The sequence below is a fragment of the Trachurus japonicus genome, chromosome 8 (assembly GCF_045865225.1).
Source record: "Trachurus japonicus isolate A0001 chromosome 8, Traja_1.0".
Lineage (NCBI taxonomy): Eukaryota > Metazoa > Chordata > Actinopteri > Carangiformes > Carangidae > Trachurus > Trachurus japonicus.
The window spans coordinates 12,705,134-12,728,528 of NC_140914.1; the positions used below are offsets into that span (position 1 = coordinate 12,705,134).

At 41.4% G+C, this 23,395-nt stretch overlaps 3 protein-coding genes across 5 annotated transcripts; 2 read left to right on the forward strand and 1 right to left on the reverse strand.

The window, feature by feature from the left end:
- Positions 1–1,441: 1,441 nt before the first annotated feature.
- retreg3 (reticulophagy regulator family member 3) lies at positions 1,442–9,123 on the forward strand. Of its 2 annotated transcripts, none has more exons than XM_085783910.1 (10): positions 1,442–1,523; positions 1,821–2,071; positions 3,790–3,896; positions 4,338–4,368; positions 4,479–4,605; positions 4,836–4,920; positions 5,487–5,624; positions 5,811–5,893; positions 6,639–6,771; positions 6,857–9,123. In XM_085783910.1, exons 2-10 carry the CDS (start codon positions 1,821–1,823, stop codon positions 7,399–7,401), a joined length of 1,500 nt encoding a protein of 499 aa, XP_085640036.1. In that variant the 5' UTR covers positions 1,442–1,523; the 3' UTR covers positions 7,402–9,123. The 2 variants fall into 2 exon arrangements, with proteins under 2 accessions (XP_085640036.1, XP_085640034.1); XM_085783908.1 differs by having other exon boundaries at positions 1,442–1,519; positions 1,791–2,071.
- Positions 9,124–9,819: 696 nt separating this feature from the next.
- On the forward strand, positions 9,820–17,004 carry psmc3ip (PSMC3 interacting protein). Its single transcript, XM_085783913.1, has 8 exons — positions 9,820–9,943; positions 15,242–15,342; positions 15,433–15,522; positions 15,661–15,772; positions 15,964–16,109; positions 16,214–16,267; positions 16,388–16,447; positions 16,550–17,004. The coding sequence occupies exons 1-8, from the start codon at positions 9,925–9,927 to the stop codon at positions 16,604–16,606; spliced, it is 639 nt and encodes a 212-aa protein (XP_085640039.1). The 5' UTR covers positions 9,820–9,924; the 3' UTR covers positions 16,607–17,004.
- Positions 17,005–17,836: 832 nt separating this feature from the next.
- On the reverse strand, positions 17,837–21,971 carry mlx (MAX dimerization protein MLX). 2 transcript variants are annotated; one of them, XM_085783911.1, is made up of 8 exons: positions 21,904–21,971; positions 20,779–20,815; positions 20,565–20,654; positions 19,838–19,947; positions 19,650–19,752; positions 19,112–19,211; positions 18,570–18,768; positions 17,837–18,466 (listed from the first exon to the last, which is right to left on the reverse strand). In XM_085783911.1, exons 1-8 carry the CDS (start codon positions 21,940–21,942, stop codon positions 18,410–18,412), a joined length of 735 nt encoding a protein of 244 aa, XP_085640037.1. In that variant the 5' UTR covers positions 21,943–21,971; the 3' UTR covers positions 17,837–18,409. The 2 variants fall into 2 exon arrangements, with proteins under 2 accessions (XP_085640037.1, XP_085640038.1); XM_085783912.1 differs by having other exon boundaries at positions 18,134–18,466; positions 20,779–20,874.
- Between the last annotated feature and the right edge of the window lie 1,424 nt (positions 21,972–23,395).

The window sequence follows — 23,395 nt, forward strand, 5'->3', positions numbered from 1 at the left end:
ATGGAGCATTAGAGTAGAGTAGAGTAGAGAATACTTTATTCATCCCGAGGAGGGAAATTCATATTAGTGTAGTAGCTCACACGACGACAATGACACAAAAAAGAAAGAAAGATGGAGCAGGGCTGCCGGGTGGAGCAGGGCCGCCGGGTGGAGCAGGAACCGCCAGGTGGAGCAGGGCCGCCGGATGGAGCAGGGCCGCCAGGTGGAGCAGGGCTGCCGGGTGGAGCAGGAACTGCCAGGTGGAGCAGGAACCGCCAGGTGGAGCAGGACCGCTGGATGGAGCAGGGCCGCCAGGTGCAGCAGGACCGTCGGATGGAGCAGGACCTCCGGATGGAGCAGGGCCGCCAGGTGGAGCAGGAACCGCCAGGTGGAGCAGGAAGGACCCCCTCTTCAGATCATCTGAGGACAGGATGGTGGTGTCCTCCAGATCTGTCCATTTTCAATGAAAGAAGCTCATCTCTGAAGAATCTCTTCTCCCCTGAGAAGCATCCATCAGTAGATAACAAAAAACACAACAAAAATAAAGCAAATGTTGAGTAAAAACTCAAAAACTCAGAGCTACCAGACTTTGCCGCTCCCAGTTGAAGCGCATGTTCCGGAACATTACTGCCACCCACCAAGTATGGATCGAGATATTGGCAGTTACAGACAGACTATAGTTTACAAACAGTTCAAAATAAATAAATAAATAAAATAAAAATAAAATAAACAAATAAAGAAGTAAATGAATTAAATTCTTTCTATCAACCATGTGTTATTGAGCTATGCAAATGGTTACTTTTGGACACCCTTGGACTCTCTCTAAAGTACATTTCCCAGATTACATCCTATTTTTGCACTTTCCACTGCTTCCTTGAGTATTTTCCTCCTCATACTTTCTACACTCCAGAAGCACATGCCGGACCATGGATCTATTAGGCTATAATGTGCTGGACAGATTCAGTCATATCACAGTGCTCACACTTTCCATCTGGATGCTTACCAATATCGTGCAATGTTTCATTTAAACCACATCATACATTGCATTACAGTGCATTTCAGGTTTGCACCATTTTTTGTGCAACCATACATATTGATAACATATATTTAATTGTTGATGTTTGTGCTAAAAATTTCTACTCGAAATGGCATTGGTAATCCGGGCTCTGTTGCATTAATGGTCATAGGTACCTGTAGGATTGGTCGCTGTTGACAACACAGTGATTGTTTAGTTTTTCCACAAATGAATATGGATCATATAAAACACGTATTTTTGGTTAATGGGATTTATTAAACAAACACGTCGTAAGGCAATCACAGTCCTCCTGGCGACTTTTTTTGATTTGTTTGTCCACGAAGCAGTGGTGCAAGTAAACAAAGCTGAGATGTCCCTATTGTACCTGAACGCAGCCTGACACAGGGGGCACACGGCACACGGATTTTGATTGGACCGTTGCTGAACGTCTCTGAAAAACAGATTACGCCATATTGTCCCTGTCCCCGAGGAGAGTGCTACATTTCTTCAAAAAATGGCAAAATAGTAGGTGTCAGTTTATCTGAAAATAATAACAATAATAATAATAACAACAGTGGCACTGATAACATGTTTGCTTTCTACACAAACAGGCGTTTATTATTTTAAAACGGAAACACGTTGACTCAATCAGCTAACGTGGCTAGGCGGCGGTTAGCTCAAATCCGTTAGCGCAGCTCTGCTAGCCGGTGTTGTGAATGTGAACGGAGCGGCTCAGAGTCGCTGCGCTCTTTACCTGTTTTTACCACTCAAGTATTTTATTTTTTATTTTTTACAGGCTTGCTGTATATCTATGGCAGACACTAAGATGGCGGCTCACACCGGAGCAATGGAAGGCACATCTATGGAGGATTTCTGTAGCAAGCAGGGGTCTGGTGTGTGTCTGCGGAGTCGACCGTGCTCCAGCGAGAGAGACGGGCAGGTACGGGCTGTCAAAGCCGCTCTCCAGTCCAGGTTGGGGCCCTACGAGCCCGTCCTGACCTACCTACAGTCCGTCCTGGTGTGGGAGAGACCCTTCCAGTGTGTGCTTCTCTACGTTGTGGTCAACGTTGTGTTTTGGTGAGTTTCATTACAACCAAACATTTTAATGAATGCGTTTTAATGGCAGATCTTGTTATGTGTCCCCCAAGTCCTTGTTCATTTTTTTTTTTTAGCAACCCACATTTAGACAATACACAGACTGTTTTGGTCGTTTGGGCGAGAGGCAGCGTGACTAAAAAACAGCTGGTGCTTGCTTTTACACAATGCAAACATTTCACCTGTCAATTCAAGACAAGACAGATGGCTGGCTAGTGGCTCCATTTATAGACCCACTCAACAGACAGACACTCCCAACCTTGTTGTTGCTCCTAACTGAACTGGTTCCTTTATATTGTGAACGGTGTGATGCCTGAATAATGAGTCGTACTCTTTTCATTACTAATGCTTATGTGTATGGGAGACTGGAAATTGAAGCTGCATCTGAAATTTACAGGCTCATGTGTTGTTTGTGGCTCTGGTAGAGAAAGCCATCAAGTCATTGTCAGTGAATAGCAGTCTATTTACTGTGTGTCTCTGTTTTATCATATGCATCAAGTACCAGTTGTGGTTAATGGAGCAGTATTGGAAGTTAACATCCCATATTATAAAATGCACAAGAATAAAAATATCAGAAGTTAAATTAATGTAACTATTTTAAGAAATTCAAAGTTATATATTATTGCCAGTACATTCATTTTGCTATGAAATACGTAGTATAGTGAAGAATAATGTGCAATATTTCCCTCTGTAATGGGAGTTTAAGTATAAAGAAGCGCCTTGTTGCATTTACCCACTAGTAATTATTTTTATTCAGTTGTAATATTATATCAGCTTTAAACTTAGAAAGCACTTAAACAAGAAACAGGAGATGTGGGGCAGGTTTTGGCTGGATTGGGTGACTGTAATATTCTTGTTTGATAAGAATCACTGACCTGGGTCACAGCAAAGGGAAAGTCGGGCAGGCCAGGCCACCCTCCTTGTGCGTCTCAGGAATTCAGCCTTTATTCGATTAGACCACTGAGCATGTTAGGCCATTCACCCCGTCTCCCTTTTTACTTGTGCTCCAGTATACACTAAGTGGTGCAGCAGGGTAGTTTCGGCCCAAAGTGATGCATTCCCATATAATGCATGAAGCGACAGACGATGGTATATCACATGGAGATGGGGAGGCTATTGAGGTTTATTCTTAATTCACAACCCATTTGAACAATCAGGAGTGGAAAACGGATATGATACAATAAAACCCTAATACAATCACTGTGTTATGTCCGTATTGTTGCCGTGCTAGTTTTTATTTTTAAACTAACTGTTGCCACTAATTGCACTGCTACCACAAATTCTATTACATCTCATCCTGCCAACAAATTCTTTGTTAGGTTAATCTCTCACTGCTGATTGGCAGAATCCTATAACATTGTGGTGGTCAACAAGTTTTGAAGTCTTGTGATCAGAAACCAGAGTGAGGGATTTTTATTGAGGACAGTGAAATCCAGTTGTTTGAAAAAGGACAACACCTGGAACACCACCTGTGATATCGCAATATAGATGTTATGAACCTTACTTTAAAGAGAGTTTTCAAGAGTGAAATAAGTTCATCTTGACCAAAGGAAACGGTAGATGATCCCTCGAGGGTTTTGTAGTTTGATGAAGTTTTATGAATGCACTAAGTTGTTGAGTTACATAACTTGTTCATTGTTTACTCCTGGGGTAACAGGCATGGGATGTACTGTCTGTTCATGTGTTTTAATCCCCTCCAGGTTCTTTGCGCTGACTTCACTGCGCCTGCTGTTTCTGCTGGCTTCTGGTTTGGCTGTGGTTGTCTGTGTTGATACCTGGAGAAACAAAATCTGGCCAGAAATTAGAGGTGCTACAAGTTCCCTCAATGGGGGCCTTTATATTTCTCTGTGTGACATGTTCTGTTTTTGTTTCCTTTACTTTAAACCCTGAGTGCCTTAGGTTTCTTGTGCTAATTGTATCCTAGATAATTCCCCGGTTTTATATGATTGCAACAAATGTACTTCTGTTATCAAAATAGACAGTCAGCACCCTGCACCATGGACTTTGCAAGTGTTTTGTGTTACATATGGAGCAGTTGATCTCATTTACCTGCTTTTGAACTTGAGTTATGTACAGAGTCCTGAGGAGACTTTAGATGGAAGAGACCTCGAGCTACTTATTCTACACTCTATACTTTACAGTGCACAGTAACGAGTACACTACAGCCTATGTAAATATATAATGCACTCTGTGATATGTGATGTTTCCTCAATTAATCTCTTCTCTTTTTTCTCTCTCTCCTCCACAGTCAGAAACAAGGATGAATCAGAAAACGAGAGGTTTGTGACAAAAGCCACAGCTTTGTGTTGACTGTGACCACCAGCCACAGTGTTGATGATACAATAACATGTCAGATAAAAAGTATTGATAACACTGTCTGTCTGTCTAGCTGGGGTCTGGTGCAGCCTGGCGTCCTCAGTGTGCCTGAACTGTGCCACCACATCGCTGAGGCCTGGGTCAGCGCCAAAGTTCTCACATTCAGTATGGTGCAGTACAAAAGACAAAACCCTGGAAAGGTGAGGAGGAGCATACATACCACAAAAAACATCCATCTATATATATAACAAAGTGAAAAGTTACCTTTTTAAATGATGACCCTGTTCCCCTATTATGATTGCCTGCTGTCATTGTCATAGCACAATCCTGCAAATGAATAATTAACCAAGTTTAATGAGTAAACAACGGAAATGCACCATAGTCCACCTGTATTATATGTGCTGACTTTTGTTTTGTTGCTCCCTTGCAGTTTTGCATCATGACCTGTGGAGTGTTCACCTGCTTGGCTGTGGTTGGACGCTACGTTCCTGGCCTGGTGCTCTCCTACTCCGCTGGTGAGTCGCGACAGTTAAACTTTCAGCAGCCTTCACTACTTTTATCTGCTCCTCTTCACAAGACCATGGTGACAAGGAAACTCAGCCTGACTGGTTCTATTAAAAATGCATGGGTGGTGAAACCAGATCTGCGGTGCCCCAATAGAGAGGGGGCCCTAGCCCAGTGAGGTGATTAAAGCCAGGATGAGACACAAGGGGCAGGAATGAAGGTGGGAAGGGAGCCAGGCAAGAAAGCTAAGGAGGTCAGTCTGTGACCGGGCTAATCTCCTCACCTCCAACCAGTGTAGGCTGCAGAGCTGGGAGAGACAAGCCCTGCCAAGGCCCCTCCAATCTGACGTCTAAACCGATCCACAGCAGCTTGTACTCGACACGTTAACTCCCTGCTGCTCCCTCTGTCTGTATCTCTGTGCTGGAGATGACTCAGCCCTGTGAGGGTCTGTCTGCAGTTAGCAGAGCGTTAGATACAGTGTGTGTGTACAGATCATTTTCTTATCACGTACAGCAAACAACACCACAGAATGAGTCTTTCTTCACAATGACTAGTGTTTTCTCCCTTTGTCCTCTAGTGTTAGCCACTCTCCTGGCCCCTCTGGCAGCCTATAAGAGGGTTTTTCAGCATGTCTGCGTGAAGCTGGAGCCAGTCCTGCAGCGGCTGGACTTCAGCGTTCGTGGATACATGATGGCAAATCCAATTGATAATCAGTGTAAGTAGTACATCCAATTTTATTCTTTCTGCATGCTGATCTTGATATTAAATTAGGAAGCCACAAATGAACCTTTAATGAACAAATAAGGTTTAAGGTTAAACCTTATTTGTTCACAAACATAGTCAGACAAATTAAATAACTGACACTGCACCGAGTGGTAATCTGTTGTGTTCTGCTCTGCAGTTCTGCGGAAGTCCATCCGTGGTGCATCCTCAGGTGAAGCCAGTGATAGTGAGGAGGAGGAGTTGGCTGCTTTCTGCCCAACAGTAAGTCTGTTTAAATGATTGAAGCCGTCGTAAACTCATTTTTCACTGATGTTAGTGAGCATCGTCCTCTTATTTCCTGCACTGTTACTAAAATGAACCAGTCATTGAGCCTTCCTTGCATAGGTTTTATATATTTCGTACTAAAAGTAGTAAAATTTATAGGGGTTTTATTTTCCATTGAGAATTGAAAAAGTTTGTTGTTCCATTAACATGCTGCCCTTTTGGCTTCCTGAATCTAATATGTACTGACTTTAACATGAACATTTGTTTTAGTAGTTCTATTATGATGTTAGTACATGTCTAAGCTTGTCTACTGAAAATATCATGATGGTAAACGTCTCTGTTGTGTTTATGGAGTGTGTGTGAGTGTCAACACCTGTGTCACATTGTTTATTCAATGAGAAAATAGGCTGTTGGGAACTTGGAAAAGACTCATTCACCACATACCTGTAGCTCTGTATTTCATCAGTGTTATTTACAGTAGCAGATCTAAGTTACTTCCTGTTGAGGTCAGGAACTTCACATGAGTGCTGTGCTGTGTTTTGTTTTGCCTAAATGTGTACATGTGCGGTGAAGCCTGTACAGAGTATGAGCCCATATGGAAAGTGAAAGTAATGGTGGAACATAGTTTGCAAATGTTTTGTGGCTGAGCAACAGAGAGAAAGTTTTTGCATACAATTTGATCTAAAAAAAAAAAAGCACACAACTTAAAAATATCTACCTTTTTATATCTGCTGTCTTTCAGTTTGACGATGCTGTTGTTGCAAAGGAGCTTGCACTGACAGACTCTGAGCACTCAGATGCTGAGGTGTCTTACACTGACAATGGAACTTTTAACCTGTCGCGAGGCCAGACCCCGCTCACCGAGGGCTCTGAGGGTAAGTACGGGGGCGTATTCTTTTCTCTCATTATCTTATCGTTTGTTCTTGAGTCTGATTTTGTTCTTGTCTGCGTGTTGCTCAGACTTTGACAGACACAGTGATGCTGAAGAGTCCTTTGCTCAGGACCTCCCAGACTTCCCCTCTATAAACCCCGATGCCACCCTGATGGACGATGACGACGACACAAGCATCGGGCTGCCTAGTCTGGGTCCAGCCGGACTCGCCAGCCACCGAGCCTCAGTGCTGGACGTGGACGGTCATCTGGATTCTGACCAGGACGATCTGGACACAGAACTTTCTCTTAGCGGCCTTCCACCTGTCACTGATTTCACAGGAGACTTGGCCGGAGTCATCGCCAGCAACATGATCCAGGCGGCGCTGGCCGGGGCGCTGCAGCCTCGACCTCCTGCCACCCGCCACAGAGAAGCACCTTCCAGGGCCAGAGCCCCCCGAAGCTACCGCAAACAGTCCAGCTCCGAGCTGGACACAGACTTGGACGGAGAGGACTTTGAAATGCTGGATCAGTCTGAACTGAACCAGATGGATCCCCTCGGAGGAGGAGGTCCTAGACGAGGAGAGAGCCAGGGGTCTAACTTCTTATCTAGCCTGCTGGGTAAACCGCAGTAAGGTGTGTATGTGTCTATAGGCGCGTGTGTGTGTGAATATGGATGAGCTGTGAATGTGTGTTGTGTGAAAGACGATTTTAGGTTCCAGCAGCCCTGCTTCTGATCGGCATCAGTTTATCACTGTGAAGTATTTTATTTTTTCTATCTTTTAAAACTCTCTCTTTCCCCCTTACTTTTAAACCCCAGTCATCCACAAGACTTTTTACTTTGTAGGCTGAGCAATAGAAAAAATGCAGCAACAAAAATAAAAACGCATTCAGACATTGACTAAACCAGCATTATTGAGCCTTGTTGCCATCGTGTAACTTCATGCACCCATCAGCTACAAGGGTACCTGTTAGTGACTATAAAATGAACAACAACAGTGCCCATAAAATCTTTTCTACTAGGAAGTCTAGACACACAGGGCTATTTAACATGGGACCAAATATCACATTCCTGTTGGTTGAGCTGAGCCATGTTGCTTTGATAATGCCGTTATGAAAAAGCATTTCATGTCTTAAGTTTCTTTTAGTGGGTGGAATAGTTGGAGTGGTCAAACCGGCCTCCACTTTCCATCGCACGTTGTCAAAGAAACCGCAGCTTTTGTCACTGTTGGTCCTCCATCTGATGTTACAGGATTTGAACAGCGAATCTCTTCAGTCATGAAGATGAATAATATTTTGACAAAAGTTTCAATTACTTTCCTGTGTGATTTTATTTTCTTAACTTTTTTCCTTTCCTGCTGACTAACATGTTCATACGTTAGTAGGAGCTTATTTTATTTTCCTAAAACAATGTCACATTGCAGTCTGAAGACATCTGACCCAGCGGAGCATTTAATATTATGTGTGTTGTTCATTGTATTTATGAACTTGTGCCCAAGGGTGAGATTTGCTTTTAATATTTTCCATGTCCCTGCCCTTTAATACAGCTCAATAACATATTGTGTCCATGTTTAATACCTTGAATGAGCCCTCAGCTTTGTGTGTATTCTTTTTCAGAAATAGTATTTTAAGAAAAGGTCCAACATCTTTGTATTTCATGTAATCGACAGTCATGCTGAACATTATAAGAGAAAAATCAGGTCTTCAGTTTATAGATATTTTACTTTTTTCAAGGGGAAACATGTTTACATCAAAATTGGTTTAAAAAAAAGTTAGTTGTTCCTTGTGTCCTTTTTTAAAGTGTTAATGGCTTTGTGTGCTGGTCAGCCTGATTTCCTCTCGATGGACACACCATGGCAGTATGTTGGAGTTTTACAGTGGAAATGGCACTTCAAAAATAAATAAAGCCAGAGTTGAGATTTATTGAGATCATATATCAAAGAGTCTTAAACATGCTGGGTTTTAGATAGAGGAAAAACATATTGTTCGCATTCATTGTGTTATGTTTGAGAAGAAAATCATAGCTGCGAGAGATGTAGCACAATAGTTTAAAAAAACAAAACTGCTGGATACAGAGTGACTCATGGAGGTGACAGAAAAAGTGTGCACTTAAAGGAAAATGCTGGGATTTTAGAGCTACAGATGAAGAACAGGAGGAGAGGTTAACTTCTGTGTCTGACCACCTCAGTCAACTAAAAAGTTGCTGATTGCTGCTTCACGAAGAGTCAGTTCCTCAGTACGAGTGATCTGTAGTCAGTTTGATAATGTAATGTGCATAGAGGTGTATTTTCTTCTCTGTAACTGGTTTTGATATGTTTTGATGTGCAAATCGTATTGAATAAAATGTTTGCCATTAAGTCCGTCTTTGGTGAAATGTGTACTAGAATAAGAAGCTTTTTGTTAGATTATTTCAAAGTGTCTGATTCAAGACTAAAATCACAAAGTCTTTTTGGCTTCATTTCTGTCTTGAATACACCACAGCTGTAGATTTTGAAGCCTACTGAGCAAATTGAATGGACCAAGTCAAGCACACAGTGGGTATGACTGGCCCAGATAATTTCTTCTTTGAATTGGTAATTCATATTCTTAAGGCACACTGACCCCTGTGGTCCAACATGCAAGACCCGTTTATAGTATCTGCCTTTTTATTCCCCCAATGCAACACAGTATGAAATATTATTTTATTACTAAAAAGATTGTATTTGTTTGTAATTTTAATTACATACCGGAACCGAATTTAGCGTTTTTAGATGTTGTTTACAAATATGCTATTAAACAAAACATGCAATACAATACATACAATAAACATTGTAGACAACCACCCTGAATTTACTGGCGCAGAGCAGCCGAAATCACAGAGCTCTCACTCTGATCTTTTTTTCCAGATATCGTAACCCTCCAGAGAAACTAGGAGCCATCAAGTCATCTACAGCTGTAAGAAATACTAGGGCCGCATTAACATTGCTCAAATATAGTCTTGTAAATATGTGAGAGTCTAATAATATCCACTAAATATTAAATGTCGGGGTAGCTCATGAACCATAGTTGTGATTTCAACTTGTATGATGCATCTTGTCGGATAAACGATCTTTGTCGTGACGCACATTTCCCGCGAAACTCGGTTTGGAAAAGCTAAAGGGAAAGTGGACTCGCGAAAAATGAGTAAAAAGGATAACGGTGAGTCAAAAGTTATAACGTTATACGAGGACTGTGGCTGCTGTCTGTGTCCGACTCTCGTGTCGAGAGGAAGGTGTCTGTCAGATGTCACGTAGTTATTTATTTGTTTGACGTGTTAGCCAAGAAGCTATCGGCTAATGTTAGCTACGTAGCCTACGCACTAAACTGACCGTAGCTCTCAAAACAATGCGTGATTCAACTGCAAATACGCAACTTTAACACATGACACCTTTCTTTTAAATATCAGACGATGAAATATATGTTTTACACATCACGTATAGGGCAACTTTAATGTTCGAGAGCGGAAACTGGTGAAAAAAACGCACAATATAAACGATATGTTCACTCAGTCGGGACTATGGTGAAATCAACACCAACTAATGTACCAGCCTTACAGTCTATGGTACCAGCTCAGCAATAAAACAACCTTCATGGAAGTAGTATTTAAATGGTGTTCAGTTAGCTTGGTTGCATTTTTCTGTTTGAGTAGAATATGTTAATCCAACATGTGTTTCTATTATTATGTCCAGAACAGGTAGTAGGAGCCCCAGGAGGGGTTCACGTGCACCCCCCTTATTTTTTTTTCTAGTCTGGATTTTTTGCATCCTTGGAACCTCTAAAATAGAGATTTGGGTGATCCCCGGAACAAAACCTGTCCAAAATGTGTTTTTTGCAATGTTTTAGTACCCCTATAGGATACCTGTGTGGAATTGTTGCCAGGAATGCCAGTCTCCAGACTGTCTTTCAAAGACTGTAGCACGCTCAAATTTCGAGCGAGCCCAAAGATAAGATATCAATGTATCTCTGGGACAACCTCAGGTTTCCAGTGTGACCAAGTTTGTTAAGCTACCTTGTCCCAGAAAGGGAGCTTAAAAACCTAATTGATTTAAAGTCAGATGAAAATTTTGTGAGGGAAAAACAGCCATCCTACATGTTTTCAAATGGTCCCTTGACTGTCACCTAGATGTATGTGAATGGAAATGGGTTATATGGGTACCTCCACAGGCCTCCCCTATCCAGACATACCTAATTTGTGTGAATCTAATGCAGATTTTGGGGGGAGAACCCATGCAGTAATTTGCATGCAGTAGCTACTAATATGTCATTTTTTCGCCTATATACTAAAATGGTGTATTTGACTATTTCTGCACACTGGGGGTTCATAACAGTCACAGAATTGCATGAATTGGGCATGACTGGATAGCTGAGATGCTTGTGCATCCAATCAGCCTATTCAATTGTGATTTTTAGTCCATTAAGTAGTGCATTGGCACAAATGGTGCTTATTGCAGTATTTAAAATTGAGCAATAATTCAATCACTCTTTGAAATGAACATTGGAGGGATTTATTTCACGTGTGCTAAACAGTAATTTCACCAAATGTAGCCATTTAGTAACTATGTATGAAATGCAATAACTTATGGTCATAAGAGCAAGAAATATTGCAAAACTACTACTGTAGGAACCAGGACATGTCCCCTATAGGAATTCCTCTAGATGAACTTGATTTCAGTAGTTCTCTTCATCATCATAAATTTTTTGCTTCAATGGTCTCATCTTGCTCTTCTTCCTCTTCTTCACTATCTGCCCTCCTGTGTGAGTAATTGTAACCAGAGATGGAGGCATTATGGGTTCTAGCAGTCCACACTACTCCACAGTAACTCCATAGTACTACCACAGTACTCCATCTTCATTCTTCTCTCATCCCTGGTGAAAATCATTTTGTAATATATGTTCTTGTTATACATAAAAAAAGCAAACACAGTTAACAATAATATTATTTACCAGATGTAGGTCATTTAGGCTGCTCAGAGATGGCGGCGTAGCTGCCTGTTTGTAACCTGCCACTCCAAAAGAAAAGTTAATGCAGTGCATGTGAAGAAGATACACAAGATGGTCAGAGAGGATGAGTCCCTCTCAGCTAAGTCTGAAGTGGACCTTAGACACCTCCCACCATCACAATGCTGTCGCCATCCACCACAGTGCTGTCTCTCCACCCACATTGATCGCTGCAACCATAGAGTTGCAGGTTACATTACAAGCGGGCAGCTACCTTTGACTGCTGGACCGATTAATGCCTCCCATCTCTGGTTGACATATTCACACAGGAGGCAGATTAGCGAAGAAGAGGAAGAACAACAAGATGAGACCATTGAAGCAGAGACTTTTGATGATAAAGAGGAATACTAAAATCAAGCTTCCCTCTGCAAGAGGAATTATGTATGGGACATGTCCCTGGTTCCTACAGTAGGTTATGTTTGCAATTTTTCTTCCTCCTATACCATTAGTTAATTGCATTTCATACATGAGCGCTCTTGAGGATATTATTGTGGTTAAAGTTACTGTGTGTATAGAGTAATGACTGTTCAGGGGAAGGAACTGTTCATGATTTGTCCTGGACCTGATGGACCTGTACCTGCTCCCAGAGGGCAGCATGCTGAACAGGTGATGGTTTGGATAGAAGTGATCCACCCCCCCACTGAGAATTGCTGTAGCTCTGGAGAGGCAACAGAGCTAGCAATATAGTCCAGGCGGGAGGTGGACAGCTGATCACTTCTTCTGCAGACCTTATCACTCTCTGCAGTCTCTTCCTGTCAGTCACAGTGCAGCCAGCATACCATACAGATGGCATGGCATTACACCAGCAAAACTCTCAATGAGATGAGAAGGTCTTCCTGCAGTTTGTTCCATCTCAAGACCCTCGGAGGGGGGAGACGTTTGCTGGGCTTTCTGGACAAGGACAGTTATGTTCCAGCTGACCACGATAGATCCTCTGAGATATGGATTCCCTACAAACATAAAGGTGGAAACCCTTTCCGCAAGGTCAGGAGAGGGGGGGGGGGGGGTTATTCTATGTTTTGTTTTTGGGGGTCAGTCTTGTGCCTCCAAAAGTCAGGATGGAATAGGCCTCTTGTCACCAACTTTAACGACTGTCGATGGTTAGAAAGAAAATTCTTAATCCAAGCACAGGTGGTAGGAGGGAGGTTTAGTGTGACCAGCTTGTCTGGTATGATGGTATTGAATGCCGAGCTGTAGTCAAAAAGCATCCTAACTTTCCCTGAAAATTGAGTAAGTGTGGAAGATGCCACCTTATTCCAGCTGAGATGAAGAATGTGCTTTCGTGGTTGCCATGCTAGTGGAGTAAAGGTTAAAGGCCTGGAAGTGGAGATGAACTGGGTCCTTTCTGCCGTCAATTATCAAGGGAAATGTCAACTCCCTGCCCATCAAGAGTGATGAGGACTCAGAAAGTAGATTGTTTCAAAATCATAACAATTGTGTACATCCCACCAACGGCTGCTGCTCAAGTTCAATGCAAAGTTTTCCATGCAGTCGTTGCTAGGATACAGGCCAAACATCCTGAGGCACTGACCTCAATGACGTTTCCCTGAAGTTCCACACTGAAGATGGAGGAGGCCATTCTGAATAACTTGGATCATCCTCTTCATGACACCTTGATGGACCAGGAAAGCAGTGGTGGTGGACGGCTCCTCTGTCTTCACTGCAGGACGAAGAAAGCCATCAGGCTGAAGGTAGCTACAAAGAGTCTTCTCTTCTGCAAATTTGTCAGAAGACTCTTCTGCGAATGGTCAATCACAGACAAATTAATTTGTAAAGTAATTTGTATTCGTATTTGTAACAGAAGTCCAAGGATGTTCCAGGTAGCGTCCTCGGTGGACCTGCTTGTCTTGTTGGCAAACTGATGGGAAGCGTTCCTTGATGTGCCTTAGGGACCACAGCCTCTCAAAGCACTTTGGTGACCACGGGTGTTAGGGTGATGGGGTCTGATGTTTTTTTTTTTTAATCAATGAGGCCGCTGATGGTGGTCTGGATTTGGGAACAGGATTATCGGTGGCTGATTATTCAGTCTTCTCCTTTCTGTTCAGTGAAGGGTACAGTGCTTATGGTGGCTGTCAGTGAGAGGCTTTGCATATCTTTTTTGTAAATACAGTAGACTGCTGATCAGCACACACTTTATAATACTTTTGCCAGGAACTACCGTCAGGATCAGCAGCTGTCTTCTGATTCACTGACTTAAACACACTTGTGAACCTCATTGTCTTTGAGGGAGAGTGTGTCCGTGGATAGGATCAGAGGAAACTATGGGCAGCTGGGATGCTTTGGGTTTGGTTTTCTCAAAGCGGGTAAAGAAGAGTGGTTTAGCTCCTCTGTTAAAAATGACCTTACAGGACCCAGCCATGTTGCCCCCTGATAATATGTATTTTAGGGCCTTCCCACACTTGCCTAGGGTTGTTGTTTTAAACATGTAATCCCAACTTGTTCTTATCGACTTTATTGCTCAGGATAAGCATTAAGCACCATTTGTGCCAATACACTACTTTTAATGGACTAAAATCACAATTGAATAGGCTGAATTGGATGCACAAGCATCTCAGCTATCCAGTGATATACCCAAGTTCATGCAATTCTGTGACTGTTTTATGAACCCCCAGTGTGCAGAAATAGTCAAATACACCAATTTGTATATAGGCGAAAATGACATATTTGTAGGCTACTGCATGCAAATTACTGCATGGTTCTCCCCCAAAACTGCATTAGATTGACACAAATTAGGTATGTCTGGATAGGGGAGGCCTGTGGGTACCCATATAACCCATTTCCATTCACATACATCTAGGTGACAGGTCAAGGGACCATTTGAAAACATGTAGATGGCTGTTTTTCCCTCACAAAATTTTCATCTGACTTTAAATCATTAGGTTTTTAGCTCCCTTTCTGACAAGGTAGCTTAACAAACTTGGTCACACTGGAAACCTGAGGTTGTCCCGAATACATTGATATCTCTATCTTTGGGCTCGCTCGAAATTTGAGCGTGCTACAGTCTTTGAAAGACAGTCTGACTGGCATTCCTGGCAACAATTCCACAGGTATCATAAGGGTACTAAAACATTGCAAAAAACACATTTTGGACAGGTTTTGTTCCGGGGATCACCCAAATCTCTATTTTAGAGGTTCCAAGGATGCAAAAAATCCAGACTAGAAAAAAAAATAAGGGGGGTGCACGTGAACCCCTCCTGGGGCTCCTACTAAGGTAAAAAGTAAGTGTGGGTAGGTTGAATAACAAACAGTTTCACCAAACAAAAAAACATGTCATTTATTGCAGGACTGCTGCTTTAGTTTTAGCCAAGTGTTTCTAATACCTTATTATGGCAGACAATTTTGAAAGGTGGCATTTTAAAAAGGAGAACTGGAAACTAGTCGTGGTATCTAGATATATAAAATATAATGCTATAGAGCAGTGAATGTGTGTTTGCTCATATGATGTGCTGTCCTGCACAGGTGCATCACTCATCCTGGCCTATCTGAATGAGAAGAACCGGCCCTACAGTGCCCAGGATGTCTTTTGTAATCTACAAAAGCAGCATGGATTGGGCAAAACGGTAAATCTAACACTTCAATCCATTACATGCAGTGGTGTTTGTTTGTAGTTTAAAATGAATGGATAATTGTGATATTTTGTGACTGACCAGGCGGTGGTCAAAGCCATGGAGCTGCTGGCTCTGGAGGGAAAGATAAAGGAGAAAATCTACGGCAAGCAAAAGATTTATTTTGCAGATCAGGTTTGTGTTTTTATCTTGATTCTGGTTTTGTTTTGGACGTTTGGCAGAGAAATTAACATATGCACAAACTGTTATGTTGATTACCCTCTATGATGTAGTTGAAACTGACTACTGAGTGACTGCTTCCCCTCCCTGCAGGCTCAGTTCAAAGATGTAAATGATGGAGACCTGAAGGCGATGGACGGTGACATCTCTAAGCTCAGCACAGAGTCACAGTCCCTCACACAGACCTGCAGACAGCTGGATGCAGGTGGAGTAAACTGTGTAGACCCTACACCTTCACAGCATGGTTTATGTTTCCTTAATAGCTACCAAACTATTAGCATGTTGACAAATGCTTTGCTCACAACTCATAAAAAAGTTAATTGGCTATTTTCTTGTTTAACGTGTCTTTGAAAAGGGATGTTGTTGTGTAACTTTGTGTGAAATCTGTGACTGCAGAGCTAAAGGAGCTCAACAGCTCGCTGACAACAGAGGAAATTACGTCAGAGATCAAAGAGCTGAAAGCAGAGTGTGCGGGCTACAATACACGTCTGGAGAAGATAAAGTCGGCCAAAAATCACGTAACACCTGAAGAGAAAGAGAAGGTGTGAAATGGAGTCCATTATTTATGTTTTCAAACTACAGCCCGGCATCTTAAATAGAAACCTTCATTTACTGCACATTAAAACTCATGTAATTTAATTTACAGGTTTACAAAGAGCAGACTCTTTATGTCAAAGAGTGGAAAAAGAGGAAGAGACTGGTAAGGAATCGAGAGATGCTACAAGCGGTCGATTAAATAGATAAATCTATTCTGACGAAGAGTTTCAAGACAAATGTCCCCATTAAAGCTTTAAACTTTATCCTGCCTCGTTTCTCTCAGGCTTCAGATATGATGAATTCGATCCTGGAGGGCTATCCTAAGAGCAAGAAGGAGTTCCTGGTGAGTGAAAGCAATAAAATTCACTTTCCAAACCTATGCACATCTTCCTTGAGATTCTGTTGACAGTACAAATGAATGACATGTCTGGTGTTGCCTTTACAGGATGAAGTTGGAGTGGAGACTGATGAAGACCATAAAGTGGTTGTTCCGAGTACTTGAAAGAACAAGAAAGCACTTGTTGAGCTACTTGAGCGATGTTCTGGAGATAATTACTCATCAGAGCAGCCTGAGCCACGGCACATTACTTTATTAAGAGCCTGTCTTTTGGACAAGTAGTACACTGTTAATAAAAGTTGAAGGGAGAAAGCTTTTGCGATTTGAGGTACATTTGTATAAAAGACAGATCTGTCAATTTGGAGACGCGACTTCACCTCATGGACAATATTGTTTTTCCATTTCCACACCATGAAACCAGAGTCGTGAGCCGACAGTGAAAATGTCAACAAATTATTTATTATCATTTGGACAGGTTTACCGTCTTTGTTCTTATTCCATGTTTGAATCCATTTTGCTGCCATGTTTTGAAAGGATTAAAAAAAAGGTATATTTTGTTAATCACATGTTGTACTGTTGATTCATTCAGTATTGTGGATATTAAATTGTCATGACACTGGTTTGTGCTGATGTTTGTCTGAAAACAACACAGTTTTGGAGGTAAAAACTCATTGCTTTAGTGAAGGCAGGAGCTGCGTATTGGATTACATTGAGTGTATTGGCTTTATAACTGTCAAAAGAAAACACTTTAATCAACAAGACTAACCCATTCCTTTGTGTTTAGGGCAACAATGTAATAAAGTGGTGTAAACTGGGTGAAGACCTGTGACTGTGTACAGTTCATAAATTCACAGTGATTCAGATTACCAGACCATTTCTAACCCATTACTGATCACAGAAGCCTCTGATTAAAACAAAGCAAACAGCATTTCCCACCATGCTCATCATGGCATTAAACCAACTTATGTTCCAACTCTTCAGATTTTGACTCGAGAACAAAACTGAAATTTGACAAATTCATCACAATCAACTCTTTATATTATAACATTCATCTTCCAAATACACACACACGACATGTATTACTGCAACTGAATAAATGTCCGTCGTCGTATATAAAGACAATCTTCACAATGTGGGGGCGTTGCTCACTTTAGCCAACATACTGTACATAAAGATTCATATGCTTATTACATTGCACCTGTCACCCATGAGATTTCAGCATCTTTTAATCAACACCTCGGTTTGTGATGAAACGCAGCCCAGAGCGTCTTCCTGATAGTGCAGTTAGGAGAAGTGACAGACACCCTGCTGTAGAAGAGGAGTGCAGCATTTTCTATCGTCTGCTATGGTTCAGGTCAGGAGTGGTGCGGCTGACTCACACAACTGTGTGTGTGTGTGCGTTGCAGCTGAGCGGAGCCCTTGCTCAATGTGACAGAGTGTGAAGGTGCAGGCTCACGAGTTTTCCATCCCCCTTCTCTCTCTCATTTCCACTTGAATTAAAACATTACAGAAGCAACACCATTAATTTACTCAAGTCATCATCATCGTCTGGGATGAGGCTCCCTGCCTGATGCATTTCATTTACACATTCATTTTTGCAAACTATTGTCATCCATGGATTCTGAAGTGTTGTGTTTCCCTGTGTTTCTTTAGCAGAGAAATAATAGAGTGAGACATGAACAGTCAGCAGAGGCAGAAATATACCCAGGTTTCCATGTATGTACACTTGTAATCAGAGAGAGATCAGAAAACGATCTCCCTTCGACAGAAAAAACGCTCAATCCGATGCAATTTATCATCTCTGCCCATACCCAGGGGTTGAGGTAATCCAATTGCAGCCAGGGAGTCACGGATGAGCTGAAGTTGAGTGTAAATACTGTGATTTTGGCCTGAGGCTGATAAAAAAAAAAGTTGTCTCTCCTCCCTGAGAGGCTAGAGCAAGAGTTCAGTTCAGAGGTTTTTGCTCGATCAATAAAGCTGACCGCTGAGCTGCCGCAGCACTCCGACGACAAACTCCCTCAGCGTCTGGGGAAGAAGAGAAGCAGTGTAATTATCTCCACTTTTACAAAGATATGTTTATGATCATGTCCGATCTGCTGCCTGCCGTTACAATAACGTGACTCCGTACCTGTGGTTTGCAGTGCTCCTCAATCCAGCTAAAAACACAGGCGGACAGTTCCTGGAAGCTGTTCACCGACACAGAGTTGCTGAAGGACTGGAACAGCGAGTCCATGATGCTCTGAAAGATGTTGAACTTGACCTGGTCAGAAACCTGATCTCCCTGCTGTGGGTTGTCCTGGTGGGCCTTCACTATGTGCTCATAGTTCCTATTAAAAAAGAAAAGAAAAAAAAAGACATTCACACAACTTCATCTACAGCCAGAGTATGAAGAGGATTCAGACAATTTGCATTCACAGTGAGTGTAATGTAATAAAAGTCCTGCTGCAGCATTTAAAACCTGTAGTTCTTTTTTTTTAGATCTGATAGTAAGTTTAGTTGATGTTGTGTAAGAGCTGCTATCGAAGCATTTTTTTACTCAGTTTTTCTTTCTGTCCAAGATCAGCATTTCCATCTTTTCATCCATCTCCGAGTGCAGAACATTCAGGACTTTGGTATGCAAATGAGGCAAAAAAGAAAAAATCTTTACAGCATTGCGAGACAATTTCTCACGTTTTCATGATCTTCAATGCCATCACTTCTTTTCTTAGCACAGACACTTCCTCCTCTTGCTTCTTCTTTTCTTTATGAAGAAAATGGATGTAGTCAATTGCTGAAAAAAAGAAAATGCAAAACTGCATCAGTCAGGGATTTCTACATTCGCACAGACCAAAGTGCTTTTTGACAACTTTCTATCAGCCTGAGGGTGTTGTCCCTCCAAAATCTTGCCATTTCTGCTTTTTCCTCTTTTAAAGAGAGAAAGTGGAGAGATCTCTGTGCTGTGAAATATTTGCCTTGTGCAATGTGAGTTTGTGAAACTGATGGCTAAATATAAGCAGACATGCAGATCTATGACACGTCACTCGGGTTTATGTAGCATGTTGGAAAACTACTGGATAATAATGACAAATATGAAAAGGTGGACAGCAACTGATGTTTACTGACTTTCTGTGAATTGTCAAATTAAGTATCAAGTACTTTTCCAAGTAGTTGCATCAGTTTCAGGACTGACTAATCGCTGTTAATCCTTTAATTCAACATCTTGTCTTACTTTTCTGCAGAATAGTAGCCTTGCTGATCTTCTGTGCTCCCACTGCGAATTCAGACTGCTGCTGACAGGTTGGCACTATAGTCTGGAGGTCATCGTAGCCTTTCTGGAGTTAGAAATAAGAAAAGTCGTTAAGAAATAAATGTGGTCCATCTGAGGTGGGTCACAGAGACACACTGCTGCAGCCTCACCTTGATCGCATCCCTTCGCTTCTGCTCAGCCTGCGTGTGTGCTTGTCTCCGTCGATCTTTATACTCATCTTTATATGACGTCTCACGTCTGTAGTCACTGTCTTCGTCATCTATTCATGAACAAAAAAATTATGATATGTATTAAAAACAAAGTAAGGTATGTAACTGTTATACTTTTTTTTTTTTTACTCATTTAAAAGTTGGTCCAAAAACTGAAGCAAGATTATTCTTTTCTGGCTGTGGGCTTTTTAATCTCAAAAAGACATAATGAATTCAAAAGTGTTTGTAGAATGAGACTCAACGTGCAAAGATTGAGCCATCTCAGTGGAGTAAATGAAAAGACGATGTTTCCTGTTTCAGTCAAGTAATTGATTTCTGTAATGCACTTTGAAGCAGCCTTATCAAAATATGTATCGACAACATTGATTTTTTTTTTTAAAGTTCTCTGCCTTCATTATATGTTATATATCCTGTAAATTATGTGCTCTATCCTATCTGTGTCCCATTTTACAATGACCTTTACTTTAAATAAAAATAATATACAAATTAGCTGTTGTTAATTATTTTTTAGGAATCAAATTTAAAATGTGTAACAGGATTAAAACAGCAAGTATGTGGATTTCACAGAAATCAGTCTGCTTGCTTTTTGCAGTCAAGCATCCCTATCTAAATCCTCTCTGTTGACATAATCAAAAATGTCAGATTGAATTCATCACAACCACAATACCTGTGTTTGGTACTGAAGAGGCACTTGTCGAGCCGATGCTGTTGGCCCTGGACACAACGGTTCCCTTTCTGCTAGTTTCAGCAAAGAAACCTACAGAGAGAGAAGGAGAAACATGAAACATATTTCACAGTGAGACCAGAATCGCAGAAACACAAGGCCACCATCACAAAGGCTAAATATCAAACAACGGGATATGAACTGACTTAGTACTTACTATGGTCGAAGCCACTGTCGCTGAAAGCACCGTCTGTCTGCCGTGCCATCACCAGACAACAGAGGATGGAAAAAGGAGAAAATAGAGACTGAGAAGCTAAAATAACAAGGACAAAAAATTGTTCTGCCCTAAATGCATTGACAATAGACCAATAACTACCTGCCTGGATAAATGCCCTAAAACCCCCACTGAGTACTGCCCTGATTTGTCCTGTTTTACAAAGGGGACCAAATTACTACCTCAATCACAACCTGCACAATAGTTAGTCTGATTTATGGCTTCCAGTGTTAGGTCCGGTTTTTTACAGTTTCTATTTTATTTATTCATTTATTGCCATAAGCTTCAACAAAACCCATTGTTGCTATATGTTGGCAGTGTTTGACAAGGACCAAAGGTTTCTCTCTTTCCAACTACACTAGAGCAACAGTGACTGTAGGACTGCTGAATCAAACCTGTATGTTTTAAGACAGCTGTAATGATCACTTTTAATCATATGCCACAGACAGTCGCTTAACCATATTTACTGCTGCGTTATAACCAGATAAAACAGAGAGATACGGATTATTCGCCGTGTTATGTTATGCAAAGCTCAGCTGTAGTAGATACGTTCAAGCATGACAACTTCACAAATCCTATCCTAATCACACATTCACAATATAATGAACCTACATTAATGTTTCCCACAAGTTGAATTTAGTTCAGGTACAAACACTGACTTTATAAGCTAAATAACGACTGTGTCTGTGCATAATTGCAATACGACTCTTCAATTAATCCACACTTGGGGAAAAAAAAACGTAAGACAAAATTTAAATGTATTATTTCGTCCGTGAGTGCAGTTTGTAGTTGTGTTTCCTATTAAAAAATGAATCGTCCCCGGTGAACATGAGTTACCCCTTCATGACGCTTTGTTTACTTAACTAGCTGCTGACAACTACCGCTTTGGAGCGAGCATGCTAACGTTAGCCGCGCTGCTAACAAAGCCCCGTGTTTCCTCCATAAAACGTGAGCAAAACGTACATTTTCCGACAAAACATCGTTTGCCACTCGTCGCTGCTGTCGGGAAACAGACGTATGAGTGAGTTAGACTACAAGTCGAGGCTAGTTAATCATGAGTTAACTTACTTTCCAGTGGTTTTCTGGAGACGCTGACGGGTCCGTCATTTTGCAAGAAGCAATTTAACTACACAGCCGTGATGCGTTCACGTGCATCCCGTAAAATGCAGCTGTAGTACTCTTCAAAAAACTTCCGGCAAACTGAGCTCCTTGCAAACGTTCAGCATTGAACTAAGACCGAAACTAACAGGTAGTTACCTTATTAATTACTAAATTAAATCAGTTACTCTGTTTTGTTTCTCAATTAATCGACTTTTGATTTACTCAATAAGATTTCAACAAGTTAAAAGCTCCATAAGTAAATTTAAAGGATGTCAAATTGAAGTGGTAATCAGAAATGTTAAAAACTATCTTGATTGAGATAAGCTTCTTACAAGTGAGCTGTTAAAATGAGGGGATAACCTAATTTTAATAATTTTAATATGCAGTTAGGTAATTAGGAGTTCCCAACATAAGGGTCCCAGTCAAAAAGAATTAAGAAACATGAAAGGGAAAATATTCAAGTAAAATAGTAGGCTCAGAGTTGTAGGCTACTTAAATAAGTACTTCAGTAACTGTGGAATTTGCTCTGTTGTCTTTCACACCTGAAAATATCAAAATATCGGCTAAATAAAATTGATTTCTCACAGGCTCAACAGTAGCTATCAACTCTAAAAGCTTTTATCACTTTTAATTAATAATTGCTATTCACAACCATTATTATTTTAACTCCAGAAAACTAATTCACATATCATCATCAACAACATGAAGACTTCATGCTGAACAACAGATGCCCAAAGTTCATCTTTATTGCGTTAAATATCTAACCAATATTTGTTTGAGGGTCAATGTCCAGTCATTTAACGCATAACAAACGTTATATGGAGGCCACAACTACAACAACCCTGCATGTGTGGTGGTAAATCACCTAAAAGCTGTAACTTGACAACCACTATAAAGCAAAATCAGAAAAAGCAGAAGCAGCAGCTGGAAAAAGAGTCCAAACATGCAGTACTGGATTCTACCACAGAGGGGCGTTGTTGCACAGCCTTGTTGTCACACAGCAGCAGCAGCCACTCTTCTACCTGTCTGCCACAAACAATCTGGCCTCACTTTAAGGGAAATGACCAAAACAAATGCAGCCCCAGGCCAGGCCCTAAGCTGCCTTCAAGAGGATGAATGGCTCCAGTGCAGCGCATGTGGACTCATGGTGAAGCAGGAGAAAGTTTCTTGCACTTCATTCCACATCTGCACTTGCTTGGTTAGTGTTTTGGTTAGTGGTTTTCCTCAACCCTGGAGTCCTTCTGCAGTTTTTTTTTATTTTTATTTTATGTTTTAAATATCTCACTTATCTCACTCATCATCCACCTACTGCATGCATGCTGTAGCCTATAACAGTTACCATGTTTATCTTCCACCCCCTGTCCTCCACCCCAGGTTCTGTTGCTGTCATGCACAGGAAGTAACTCTTCTGCTTTTGTGCTTTTGTGGTTTCTGTCTGTGTGTTACATGGTGTGTGTGT

Excerpts from the sequence above, each read along its gene's own strand:
- retreg3 (XM_085783908.1), top strand. The coding sequence starts at position 1,806 with ATGGCAGACACTAAGATGGCGGCTCACACCGGAGCAATGGAAGGCACA. Across the intron at positions 2,072-3,789 it reads GTGGTCAACGTTGTGTTTTG|GTTCTTTGCGCTGACTTCAC; the intron begins GTGAGTTTCATT and ends AATCCCCTCCAG. Across the intron at positions 4,369-4,478 it reads GATGAATCAGAAAACGAGAG|CTGGGGTCTGGTGCAGCCTG; the intron begins GTTTGTGACAAA and ends CTGTCTGTCTAG.
- psmc3ip (XM_085783913.1), top strand. Across the intron at positions 16,110-16,213 it reads CACCTGAAGAGAAAGAGAAG|GTTTACAAAGAGCAGACTCT; the intron begins GTGTGAAATGGA and ends TTTAATTTACAG. Across the intron at positions 16,268-16,387 it reads GGAAAAAGAGGAAGAGACTG|GCTTCAGATATGATGAATTC; the intron begins GTAAGGAATCGA and ends CGTTTCTCTCAG.
- mlx (XM_085783911.1), bottom strand. The coding sequence starts at position 21,942 with ATGACGGACCCGTCAGCGTCTCCAGAAAACCACTGGAAA. Across the intron at positions 20,816-21,903 it reads CTCCAGAAAACCACTGGAAA|ACAGACGGTGCTTTCAGCGA; the intron begins GTAAGTTAACTC and ends ATGGCACGGCAG. Across the intron at positions 20,655-20,778 it reads CGACAGTGGCTTCGACCATA|GTTTCTTTGCTGAAACTAGC; the intron begins GTAAGTACTAAG and ends CTCTCTCTGTAG.